An 11241-nucleotide genomic window follows, 5' to 3' on the forward strand; every position below is an offset into this window, starting at 1 on the left:
CCCCCCCCCGCCACCACCAAGTTCACGCTGATTCACTGTGGGCAGCCCCTGGGATGGAAGACCCGGCATAGGCATGTGCACTGGAGCCCAGAGTGCACACTTGGCTCGCAGGTGTTTGCTGCTCATGCAGGCACGGGCAGATGTGTCCACGGGCCCTTTAAGAGATGGCTGTGTACTCGTTAAGCCTCTCAAGCGCAAGGATCAGATGTTCCGAGCTAGGGGTTGTAGTGAGGACCCAGGTGGGGGGTAGGCATCCTTGGGAGAACAGAGTGTGGTGGTCTGGACCTCCGGGGTGAGGACGGTGGGTTGTCAGGTCCCTGGCACCTGGTCATGACTCGCCATGCTCCCATAGCTCAGGTCTCCTCCCTGATCCACCTGTTTCTCTGCTTCCTACTTGGTCACTCTGCCCTCCGGCCTGGCTCTGCATCCCCGTGCCCTTGGCTCACCATCACCCTTCACTGCCGATGCTGCATCGCGACCTGTCTGCAGCAGCCTGGCTGCCGGCCAGCTCATCTGGCATCTTCCATTCAAGAGCCTGGCCCATCTTTAGCCGCGGCGCCTCTCGGGGCCCTTGGGCTCAAGGCTGGCTTATGGCCACGTGATCCCTGCCCTTCAGCTCTGGTCAGCCTCACCACCCCCCCGCCCCTTCGCTCCATCCCTGGTGGAAAGCCTTTCTCTTGGGACCCTCACCACCAGGGGTGTGCCCCCAGGAGCCCTTGGGAGTCTGCCTCCAAAGTCCTGTCCAGGGTGGGAGAGCAGATCCCACCCTCACCCCCACTCCTGGGTCTGGATTTCCATGGAGTTCGCCTTTCCTATTCCTCTGAGACCAGGCCCCCCCCTGGAGTGGGGCTTCCGGCCCTGCTTGTCCCCAGTGTTGCTCACAGCCATGGGGGCCTGGAGGTCAGCCCCTCTGACCAGCACTAACTGCTGGGCAGTCTTGCCAGGACATCCTGTGCTGGTGATGGCCTCAGCCTGGAGTCCCCTGTTGCTGATTTTGCTGTCCCAGGGACGGAGAGCTATCTCGGGTTCTCCCTCCCCGCATTGCCACTAGTCAAAGAAACCAAAGGCAGGCAGGAGCTCCTTGGTGTCAAGAAGGGAAGGGACATCCTCCAGAAGTTTCCAGAATGGCTCTGAGCAGTCTGTCAGGGTAGGGGGCAGAAAGAGGGACAGGCCAGGAGTTGGAAGGACGGCTCCAGTTGCCATATGGCCGTCATATGACTCTGGGACTTGTTTTCCTCTCTGCACACGGAGGCTGAGGTCTCCTGTCACCCAACGGTGTGGCTGTAAGAGGAATGATCCATGGACTCTGCCACTGACTCAGTTTACCCATCTGTACGAGACCATCACTGTGGTCTCAGCTTCTTTATCCTGTGCCTCTGAGGCTGAACCCAGGACAAGGCCTGAGCTAGGCTCCTCGGGGTCTGGCTGGCTTCACAGTGACCCCTCCCGCACCCGCCCAGACTCCCAAACAGCATCTGGGGTGGCTATAGTTCCAGGCACGCGGCCTGCCTGGCAATTGGTACTCGCAGGGATGTCTCAGGAGACTCCACCTCGGGTGGGGGACCAAGGACAGGGGGTCGGAAGAGAGGGTCACAGGGAAGTCTGGCTGATGCCCATAGCCATGGAAGACCTGCCCTGGCCACGCCCCCAGGGGAAGGAACACCTGCCCAGCCAGCTGCAGGGGCTTCTGGGGAAGCCCCCCCTGGAGTCTTGTCAGGACGTCCTGTCCCTGTGCTGGTGACGAGCTGCCATTGCGCCACTCCACATCCTCCTGGGTGAGCCGCAGGCCTGGCCAGAGCAGGAGACGGACAGAGTGGGTCCTGAGCCCTTTTCTTTAGTCCCTGCTGCCCGAGGCCTCTGTCGCCATGGGGATGAGACTGTGTATGGGGGGTGTTGATGCGTACTTCTTTCCCTCCCAGAACCTTTAGCCCCTTACTGGGGGTGCTCTGGCAGCTTCTGAGGTCAGGAGCCCCCGGTGGTGGCCATCAAGAGAGGCTGTCCCAAGTAAAGGCGGGCCCTGCGGGCAGCACCCAGCCAGGATGCAGGCCTCCAGCTGCTGCTGAGGGTGCCCCTTGTCCCTTTCAGGGCCCACTCAGCCACCTTGATGCCACTCATCCCCCAGGGCCTCTGGGAGCCGTGCCCAGCAGCCCCAGAGGCACAGGCCCTGGGCCCTCCCAGCTTCCAGTCCTTGTTCAGTTATGGAGGGATGACAACGTTGAAAGCAGACAGACCTTGGGTCCCGGGCGAGTGTACCTAACTGAACAGTGAGGCCGGAGGAGCGAGTTCACTCTGAAGCAACCACTTGGCGAGCTGGAGAGACATTCCAGGGGAGAGGAGGAACCATCCAGCCCTAGTCCTGGGTCCTGCCTTCTGCAAGCTTCTGGGCACCCTGGGGCCCCAAGAATGTTAAGCAAGCATGAGAAAGGCAGCTTGGGGCTCAGCTGGGCAGCAGACAGACAGATGGGTGGAAAGTCCAGGGAAGGCAGGGACAACGTCATCTTTGGGGATCTTTACCAGCATGATCCCTACCCCACTCCCTTTCATCCTGGGGTCTTCCCTGAGGAGTGGCCATAGGTAAGTGGCTTGGGGACACTTCTCCCAGAGGCCCTTCTGGAGATGGAAAAGGAAGGGAAGGGGCTGCAGCTGATAAGATCCAGCTAGGGAGTGATCTGGGTCTCCGGGGTACAAGGAGCTGCTTTCTATTTCCCTGGAGTTTCTGGTTGACCTTCTGCGAGTGTGCACGTGTGTGTCTGCCCCCATGTGCATGTGTGCACCTGCGTGTATGCATGCGCCCGTGTGCATGTGTCTGCGTGTGCATGTGTGTGGATGCATCACTGGTGTGTGGGGGAGGAGCACAGCCCTCTGCTGCAGGTGCCTGGAAGCAGCCCCAGGCGGATGCAGCAACCCCCTGAGCACAGCTTAGGGTGGGCGGCTGGTGGTGGCCCCGGCTGGGCAGCTGATGGCTCCTGCCTGGACCACATCTGCATCAGCATGGCCAGGGGAGCTTGGGGCCGCCCCATCCCCCCTGAGCCCCTGTACTGCGCTTCCCCGTGAGCCGAGCCAGTGGACCCCACAGTCCCAGCTGGTTCTGAGCAGGAGGAGGCGGCCCTGGCCCTGCCCTCGAGAAGCGTCACTGAGGGTCCAGATAGTGGGGCCTGAGGGTCGGCTAGGGACTGTGGCCGGAGCCAGGCTCTGGAGACCTACAGCCCAGGGCTGAAGCCTGATCCTGCCCTCTCCCAGCTGTGTGACATAAGCAATCAATTTCTCTGGGCCTTAGTTTCCCCATCTGTAAAATGGGGACACCATCTACTTGATGAGACGAAATGATGCCTTTGTGGTGCCCACATCAAGTGCTGGGAACAGCAGGGCCTCTGACCGGTGCTCAGGAAGCTGGCCTCCTGCCCTTCACAGCTGTGGGGAAAGGTCTTCCCAAGAGGAGTGCCGGCGTCCTCCTTACTGCAGCCTGCAGACGCAGGAAGCTCACCTGGAGTCAGTGAGGCGGCTGTAATTCACTGGCTCCTTTATTCACTCCCTCATCTCCCTGGGTGCTGGGAGCCGGGACGTGGGATCCTAGGGCCTCCCCTGCCCTCTGGGAACTCACAGGCTGCTGGGGGAGGACAGGTGCCTGGCCCTGGGCCCCGGGAGGGAGGACCATTGGCCTGGGTCTGGGAGGCCGAGCTGGAGTTGGTCAAGCAGAGAAGGTGGGGAGGGGGCTCCAGGGGAAGATGCGCCACGGGGACTGGCTGTGTGCCTGGAGTGTGGAGAGCAGGGAAGGGAGGGGCCACAGCGGATCAGGGTTCAGTGCTTTCCGGAGGAAGCTGAGGAGCGGAGACTCCCTTCCTTGTGCCTCTGAGCTTGGTGGCAGGTGGACGGCAGGGGCAGTGAGGTGAGCACAGGGCCGGCAGGGCAGGCCCCCCAGAATGTGGTTGCCCTCCCAGGGTGGCACCCATGGGGCAGCCTCCCTGCCAGTCACACCACCCCCGTCCCTTCTATGCGGAAGGCGGCTCCTCGGAAGGTGAGGGGGCAGTCCTGAGAGGGGAGCGAGGACCCGGAGTCAGCCCCTGTCCCTGGATATCAAGGCCTCTGCTCTCCTGCCTTCTCCACCTCCTCCACGGCCCCATGGCGGGGACCTAAAACCGCGTGGATTTCAGGACAGGGTGGTCCTGTGTGCTGTCGGCTGCTTTCTTCACTGCCCTGTTCAGGAAAGACATGGAAGGGAGGTGTGGGGGTGACAACGCCCCCTGACCTGTGACCCGTGTTCGTCCTGAGGACTCTCTTGGGAACCCAGGACCAAGTGTCCCAAAGCACGTGCTGGGGGACATTGACTGAGCCCCTGTTAGCCATCTGGGGGCTTTCCTGGTATTCTGTATTCTCTAAGGACTCCCAACAACGGCCAAGGCAGCCCGGTGCTCCACCTCACGGGGGCAACCACTCTCCTCCCCTTGGCCACTCTCAGCGGAGCTCGCTGGAGCTGGCCCTTTGTGGTTAGGATAACCACAGCCTTAGTCTCCACCCTCCCAAAGGTGTGCTGTGTGACTTCAGATCAGCCCTACCCCTTTCTGGGCCTCTGCCACCCCCTCTGTCCAGGCCGGCCCTGCTCTGTGGCTCTCTGGTGGGAGGGAGGGGTCCCAGGCTGGTCCACTCACGGGCGCTGCACATCCTGGATGGTGTCGGGCAGTGGCAGGCTCCGGGTCTCGGGCAGCAGCAGCGCGGCCAGGCCGGTCAGCACTGCTACCACCCCATACACCAGCAGGGGTATTGAGGGGCTGTACACGCCCAGTAGCCGGACCAGGGGCCCCAGGATGGCCCCCCCACGGGCTGCCATCTGGCCCAGGCCCACCGCGGTCATCCTGCCAGCACAGATGGGCCTGAGTGACTGCTCTGCCCATGTGGCCTTGCCCTGCCAGCCCAGGGAGACGCCTCAGGTCAGGCTGGACCAGGAGCACCTGGGCAGCCCTGAGACCACAGGGAAGGGAGACTCATGTCTGGACATCGGGCCTGGGGAAAGGCCACCCCAGCCTGCCTGCCCCTGGAAGGCCACCACGCACAACCCAGGGTGCCCCTCTCGGGCCCTGGCCCCCCTCACCTGAGCGTGGTGGGGAAGAGCTCGCCACTGTAGATGGTGATGCAGGTGAAGACAGCCCCCACCCCACTGAGCCCCAGCACGGCCAGGGCTGAGCGCAGAGCCTCCATCTCTGTGGAGAGAGGTAGGGTTAGTGGGGTGGGTGATGGGGCCAGGGTCAGATGCCGGGCTTGGGGGGCTCCAGGCCTGTCTCTCCAAACGTCTCTGATTCACCTCCACCTGGGGTCCCCGTTGCTGTTGTTGTGTGCCGTCGAGTCGATTCCGACTCGTAGCTCTCCTATAGGACAGAGTAGAACTGCCCCATAGGATTTCCTAGGCTGTAATCTTTACAGAAGGAGCCCTGATGGCACAGTGGTTAAAGCGCTTGGATGTGAACCGAAAAGTCGGTGGTTTGAACTCACCAGCCGCTCTGTGGGAGAAAGATGTGGCAGTCTGCTTCTGTAAAGATTACAGCCTTGGAAATCCTACGGGGCAGTTCTACTCTGTCCTGTAGGGTCCCTATGAATCGGAATTGACTCAAGGGCAAGGGGTTTGGTTTTTGGTTAATTTTTCCTGGAGCAGATTGCTAGTTCTTTTCTCCTGAGGATTCGAACCGTCAACCTTTCGTTTAGCAGCTAAGCACTTAACCATTGCACCCAGGCCCCACAAATGCGCCATGTCCTAAATGACCTCATGAGCACACCGTCCTCCCCAGTCTGCTCCCCACTGTCATTCAGAGGTTTCACCCCTCCTTCTCTTTCCCCCTCCACCTCCTCCTGCAATCCATTACTAAATTCTCACAATTTTTCGCAATGCTGCCCACCCCCGCATCCGACCTCTCACTGCCTGAGCACAGAGCACCATTGTCTCTCCCTAGACACCACAGCAGCCTCCTTCCCACCTGTCCCTTCCACTCCCCCCTTCCCCACTCTCCAAAGGGAGGACTAAGGGTCTCTGTTCCTGGCTCAGGCCCCCAGGAAGGGAAGCTCTGCCCCCTGATGCCCCACCTCTGCCCCTCCACTCACCATGGGGCACCACTGTGTTGGCCAGGATGCAGACCCCGGCCAGCACCAGGGACAAAGCCTGTGTGTGTCGGCGGCCCAGGTGGCTCAGCAGTAGCAGGGTGCCTGTCTTGGCTGGGATGTCGACCACTCCAATGAGGACCTGGAGCAGGAAGACGTTGCTGCCTAGGGCCTGCAGGTCCAGGGCCAGGCCATAGAAGGTGAAGCCAAAAGCAAACCTGGGGGCAAGTGGAGTCAGGCTGGGGAGTGGGCTGGTCATGTGCCATTTCTTCTCAGATCTGATTACTGCCTGCTCTTCTCCTAGTGGGCTTTGTATGGGGTGTGGGGAATGATCTCTTCGGACTACATTTCCCAGGTTCCCTAGCAATGTGGCTTTCAGTTTGGTTTGGCCAATGGGAGGCTCTGGTGAGATGCTGGAGGTGGGACAAGGGGAGAAGCCAGGGAATTTCTCCCTTCCCTTTTCTGTGTTGGGGAATTTAATAAGGGAGAGATTCTACAGAAGAAATTTTAATAAAGAGGATTTGTAACAAAGGTGTAAGGGATAGTTGAAAATCTCCTTTATTAAACTCCTCTTACTAAGCCCTCCTGGTGTGGGCTGTGACGGGAGCCTCGCTGACAGAAAGGGGAAGTGGCTGGGCTTTGGGTCTCGTTCCTGAGTCACTCTCAGGCCAGTGGGGCCGCCAGGGGAGGCAGTAGAGGGCCACTGGCCGGATGCCCCCAGAGCCCTGATTCCAGCTTCCCAGCTGCCGGCAGCCCCGGGGGTGGGCCGAGGCCGAGGCCGGGTGCGGGTAGGGTGGGGTGTTGACAGAGCATCTACCAGCACAGTATGGAGAGGCAGGTGCGTTGGCGCAGTCCGGGCATGCGGAGCAGGGTACCCATGCTGGCCGGAGCCTGGCCCATTCTCAGCTCCTCCTGCATGGCTGAGAGCAAGACCTGCAGGGAGGGGGCTACTGTTAGCACTGGAGATGCCCAGGTGGTTCCACCTCCCTGATGCCCTCCTCCCTGGGAGCCAAGCCCTGGGTTGGGAGCTGCAGCTGTCTCTCAGGTGGTCCTGTGTGGGACAGGGAGAGGGTGAGAGTCTAGCCCTGGGGGAGGCCCAGCCAGCCTCACCTCAGTGGTCAGTGCCTCCCCCACTGCCCTCTTCCTGTTGATGTCAGCCACCCTCTGCAGCTCCCGCAGGCCCTGGGCCACCCTGCCTGTGATGAGGAGCCAGCGTGCCGACTCTGCCAGCCACCTGGGGAGACGAAGAGGTCACTGCCCAGCCTCACACTTGACCCTTTCATCTCCTGCCTGGATGTGAGTCTGCCCCCTGCACACCATCCCCTGCCCCCGAGCCCCGTAACACCAACCTGGCCCCCACTGCCGTCAACATCTAGCCTGCCCTCCGCATGGGCCCCCAGCCTGCTTAGCCCCCTTAGTGCCCACACCGTCTCTGACTTCAGGCCTCTGGGAGAATGGCCGGGGTGGGGCCACCTGTTTCCCACCCACCTGGGGCCCTTGGGTCCTTGGGGTTTGCAGGGGAGAAAACGGGAGATTCAAGGGACACATCAGAGGTACAGTTGACAAGATCTGGTGACTGAGTGGACTTGGGGGGTGGGAAGGGAGGGAGATGTCATGGTGGCTCTGAGCCCAGTACCTAGGTGGGTGGGGGTGCCCTCCAAGTTGTGGAAGCCTGGGGCAGGAACAGTTGTAAGGAGGTGTTAGGTTTGTGAGTCTGAGACCACACGGAAGGGTCCCGCAGGCGGTTAGGGACATGAGGCTGCAGGTCGGGCAGGATCAGGGCTGCAGTGGAGATTTGGGGTCTGGCAGCCTTTGGATGGAGTTAGAGCCCTGGGTGTGGACGCGGTCACCAGGGTGGGAGCGTCCGCCTTCTAATTGGGAGGAGGGACTGGCCGAGGCACCCACCAGGAGTACACAAAGCTGAGGAAGAAGGGGGCGGAAACCGTTAGCTGCAGCATGGCCCAGTCGCGCACACCATAGGCCACAGCGGCCATCAGGACTTGGCCGAAGCTGAAGCCCAGGGAGTTCAAGGTCATCACCAAGGGGCGGCCTGCTGCTGACATCCACTCCATCACTGCAAGGAGACAGGAGCAGGTCAGCCTTGTGCAGACCTTCTCTTGAAGGGCTGCAGGTCAGGGGACTTACGGAGTGTGGCTGTGTTCATCAGGATGCCCGCCACAGCAAAGGCCACCAGGAAGCGGAGCAGGCAGTACACAGGGAAGGTGGGGGCGAAGCCGGCTGCGGTGCCCACCACGGCCAGCTGAAGGTAGCTCCAGGTCAGCACCAGCCTGCGCCCAAACCTGTGACACATACCAGGAGGACGGCCAGGGTCGGCAGCCAGGTCAGCGGTGTGCCATGGCACCCGGCACGGGGGATAAGACCCCTGAGAGCCCACCCTTCGCTGCCCACTGAGTTGAGGTGGATGTCAACAAGACACCTCAGGCCAGACCCTCATTCTCTGCCCGGGGAAGGCTCGTGAGCATAAAGAAGTGTATCCCTGAGTCCGAGCAGGAAGAGAGCCACTCTCAGCAGGGGATGAGTTCCCTGTCTTCAGGAGGACTCAAACAGGTGTGTGGCAGAGCAGGTTTCAGGAATGATTGGTTGATGGGAAGCAATGACCCTCAAAACCCGAGAGTAGAGTCTGTGAAACTGAGGCTCAGAGAGGGCACAGCCTTGCCCAAGGTGGCACAGCTACGTGGCAGGACTGAGGTCAACACCTAGACATTCTGGATACACGCAGTTTTCTCCCTAGGGTTGGCTGCAAGGGAGGTGTGGGTCAGGGGCTGGTCAGGTCAGAGGCCTAGAGCTGCAGTGATGGCAATGGGATGGGGGCCTGCAGGGACCAGGTGGCACTCACCTGTCTGAGGTTTGACCACGCACGGCAGCTCCCACCAGGCTACCAGCCATGTAGATGGACTGGGCCATAGGCTTCAGGGCTTGTGAGTCACACACCAGGTCCCACTGGAAGGGAGAGGAGAGGAGAGAGCTGAGCTCAGGAGCCAGGAGGGGACAGAGGAATTAAATGGGGCTGTGGGCAGCTGACCTGGTGCCTCTAGGGTTGTCTAGGGCCCTGTGGAACAGTGAAGGCACTCACGGGTGTTGCTTTGCCTTGTGAGAGGTTTCCAGTCACCCCTTGCGTAAGCCCTTCCATGGCTCCCTATTGCCCAGTGGGTCACGGGTCAAGCCCTCTCTAGGCCTTGCCCACTCTGCAGCCACCACCCTGAGCTGGCATTCCCCAAACCTTCCCTCTGTTCTTTACAGAGTCCCCTTCATGCTTGCTGGGACGAGCTGCCCCTCCCTGCCTTCCAGATTGGCCTAGTGCCCCTTCTCCTCTGGTAAGCCACCTGGAATGCCCCAGCCCCGGCTGGTTGCTTCACTTGCTGCTCCCAGGTCCTCAGGGAGGCTGTGGGTGGGCCCAGCTCCCTGTTAGACAGGGAGGAAGACCACATCTCATCCACGCTGTCTCCAGCACCCAGCCTAGGGCCCCCGTGATCTGCAGACCCTCACCTGAGTCCCTATTTGACAGGCAGGTAAAACGGGCTGGGCCAGGTGGAGTAAGCTGCCTGCAGTCACAGCTGGTAGGTGTGGGCAGGACCAGGCCGAAGGGAGGCCAGCAAAGGCCCAGGTGCAAATGTTAAGGGGGTGCTCAGGCCCACCCAGCACCCCCGCAAGCCCACCTCCTTAATGCTTGCACCCGGACCCCTTGCTGGCCGTGCCCAGCCCCAGCCCCAGCCCCAGAGACAGTCTTCACAGACCAGCTGGGTTCTACATTACCTTGTAGGATGGTGGGACTGAGGAGTGGCTAGACGCCCATTCCCCGGACTCAGCCATTTTGAGGCCAGCCAACTGTGACCTGTGATTTTGACCTCTAAGGTGTCAGGACTCAGGGTGTGTGTATATGGTGAGGAGGGGCCCTTACCTGGGTCACAATGGTGGAAGTGAAGGTGCTACGGTTGTAGACCCAGCCATCCACGCATGGCTCTGTTGCAGCCTTGCTCTAGTTGGCAGACGTGGCATTGGGGTCCAGAAGCTGCCACTGTGGGTGGCGGAAGCGGCGACACTGGTGGGGCTCTTGGTTGGGGCCAGGTGGGATGGAGATGGTCAGCAGAGCCTCAGGGCTCAGGGTCCTGGGGACACTGGCCTGGGCTGTGCTGTTGTCCAGGAGGGGCACCCAGCAGCGGTGGTTGGGGACGGCTCCTGAGAAGTTCTCTAGCATGCTGTGCGTGGTAACCGCTATGATGGGGACCAGCAGAGCCACTGTCTGGAGAACCTGGAACCTGCCCTGGCTGCCCACTTGGTCCAGGAGTTCAGCAAACGCCATGGGGCCTCCTAGGGGATCCAAAGGAGGTACCCACTTCCTAGAGGGCAGCCTGGAGCATGTCAGGAGCTACCTGCCTTACTGACCCAGAGCCACTGCCCAGCACTGTCACTGGGGGCAGCTTGAACGAGACCAGAGGCCACTGACATCTCCCAGAGACTCCACTCTGGTACATCCTAGAAAAGCTAAATTTGGGAACTGGAGAAATTGGAGACCGAGGTCACCCAGACTGGAATTAAACTGTGACCAGGTGTTACTCATGGAATAGGGTTTAGTAATCATTTCCTCAGTCAAAGTTTAACCCACTCAGGGAGAGAGACGTCCACTCATCCATGCCTTCCCATCATGTGCCCAGTGCTGGCCGGTGCCTTTCTGCCCTGGCTCCCGCTGTGCCCTGACCTGGAACGCCCTCTCCAGGCTCCTGCTGGGGCCAGACCCTGAAGGTCCTATGAACGCCTCTTCTCCCGGGGGACTGTTCCTGCCCACCCCCGGGCTCGGAGGTGTCATTGGAGCCCATCTCTACACTATCTTGCATCCTTCTAGTATTGTTCAGGGGTCTTGTTTCCAGCCCATTCCTGGAGGACCCTTTATTGTGCATCCTTGGGACCCAGCACTGATTTGGACAACAAACAAAGGTTCCATGAAGATGTGCTGAAATGCATGGGTGGTTTTTAAAACAGCTTTAATTTTTTCTGATTATAAAATTAATGTATAGATCTTCCCTCAAATTCAGAAAATATGGAAAGATATAAAGAAAATGAAAATCATTCCTAAACTTCACCAACCAGGGATCTCCACTGTTAACATGTGATGTAAATACTTCCAGATTCTTTTAGTAA

At 60.2% G+C, this 11241-nt stretch overlaps 1 protein-coding gene across 1 annotated transcript; it reads right to left on the reverse strand.

Annotated features, from left to right (window-relative positions):
* Positions 1–4603: 4603 nt before the first annotated feature.
* On the reverse strand, positions 4604–10405 carry SLC22A12 (solute carrier family 22 member 12). The gene is given in 9 exon segments (XM_004383771.1): positions 4604–4850; positions 5087–5195; positions 6088–6302; positions 6902–7017; positions 7195–7318; positions 7990–8158; positions 8230–8384; positions 8942–9045; positions 10004–10405. Coding segments are annotated over 9 exon segments (1602 nt in total). The 3' UTR covers positions 4604–4642.
* Between the last annotated feature and the right edge of the window lie 836 nt (positions 10406–11241).

The sequence above is a fragment of the Trichechus manatus genome, unplaced genomic scaffold (assembly GCF_000243295.1).
Source record: "Trichechus manatus latirostris isolate Lorelei unplaced genomic scaffold, TriManLat1.0 scaffold00113, whole genome shotgun sequence".
Lineage (NCBI taxonomy): Eukaryota > Metazoa > Chordata > Mammalia > Sirenia > Trichechidae > Trichechus > Trichechus manatus.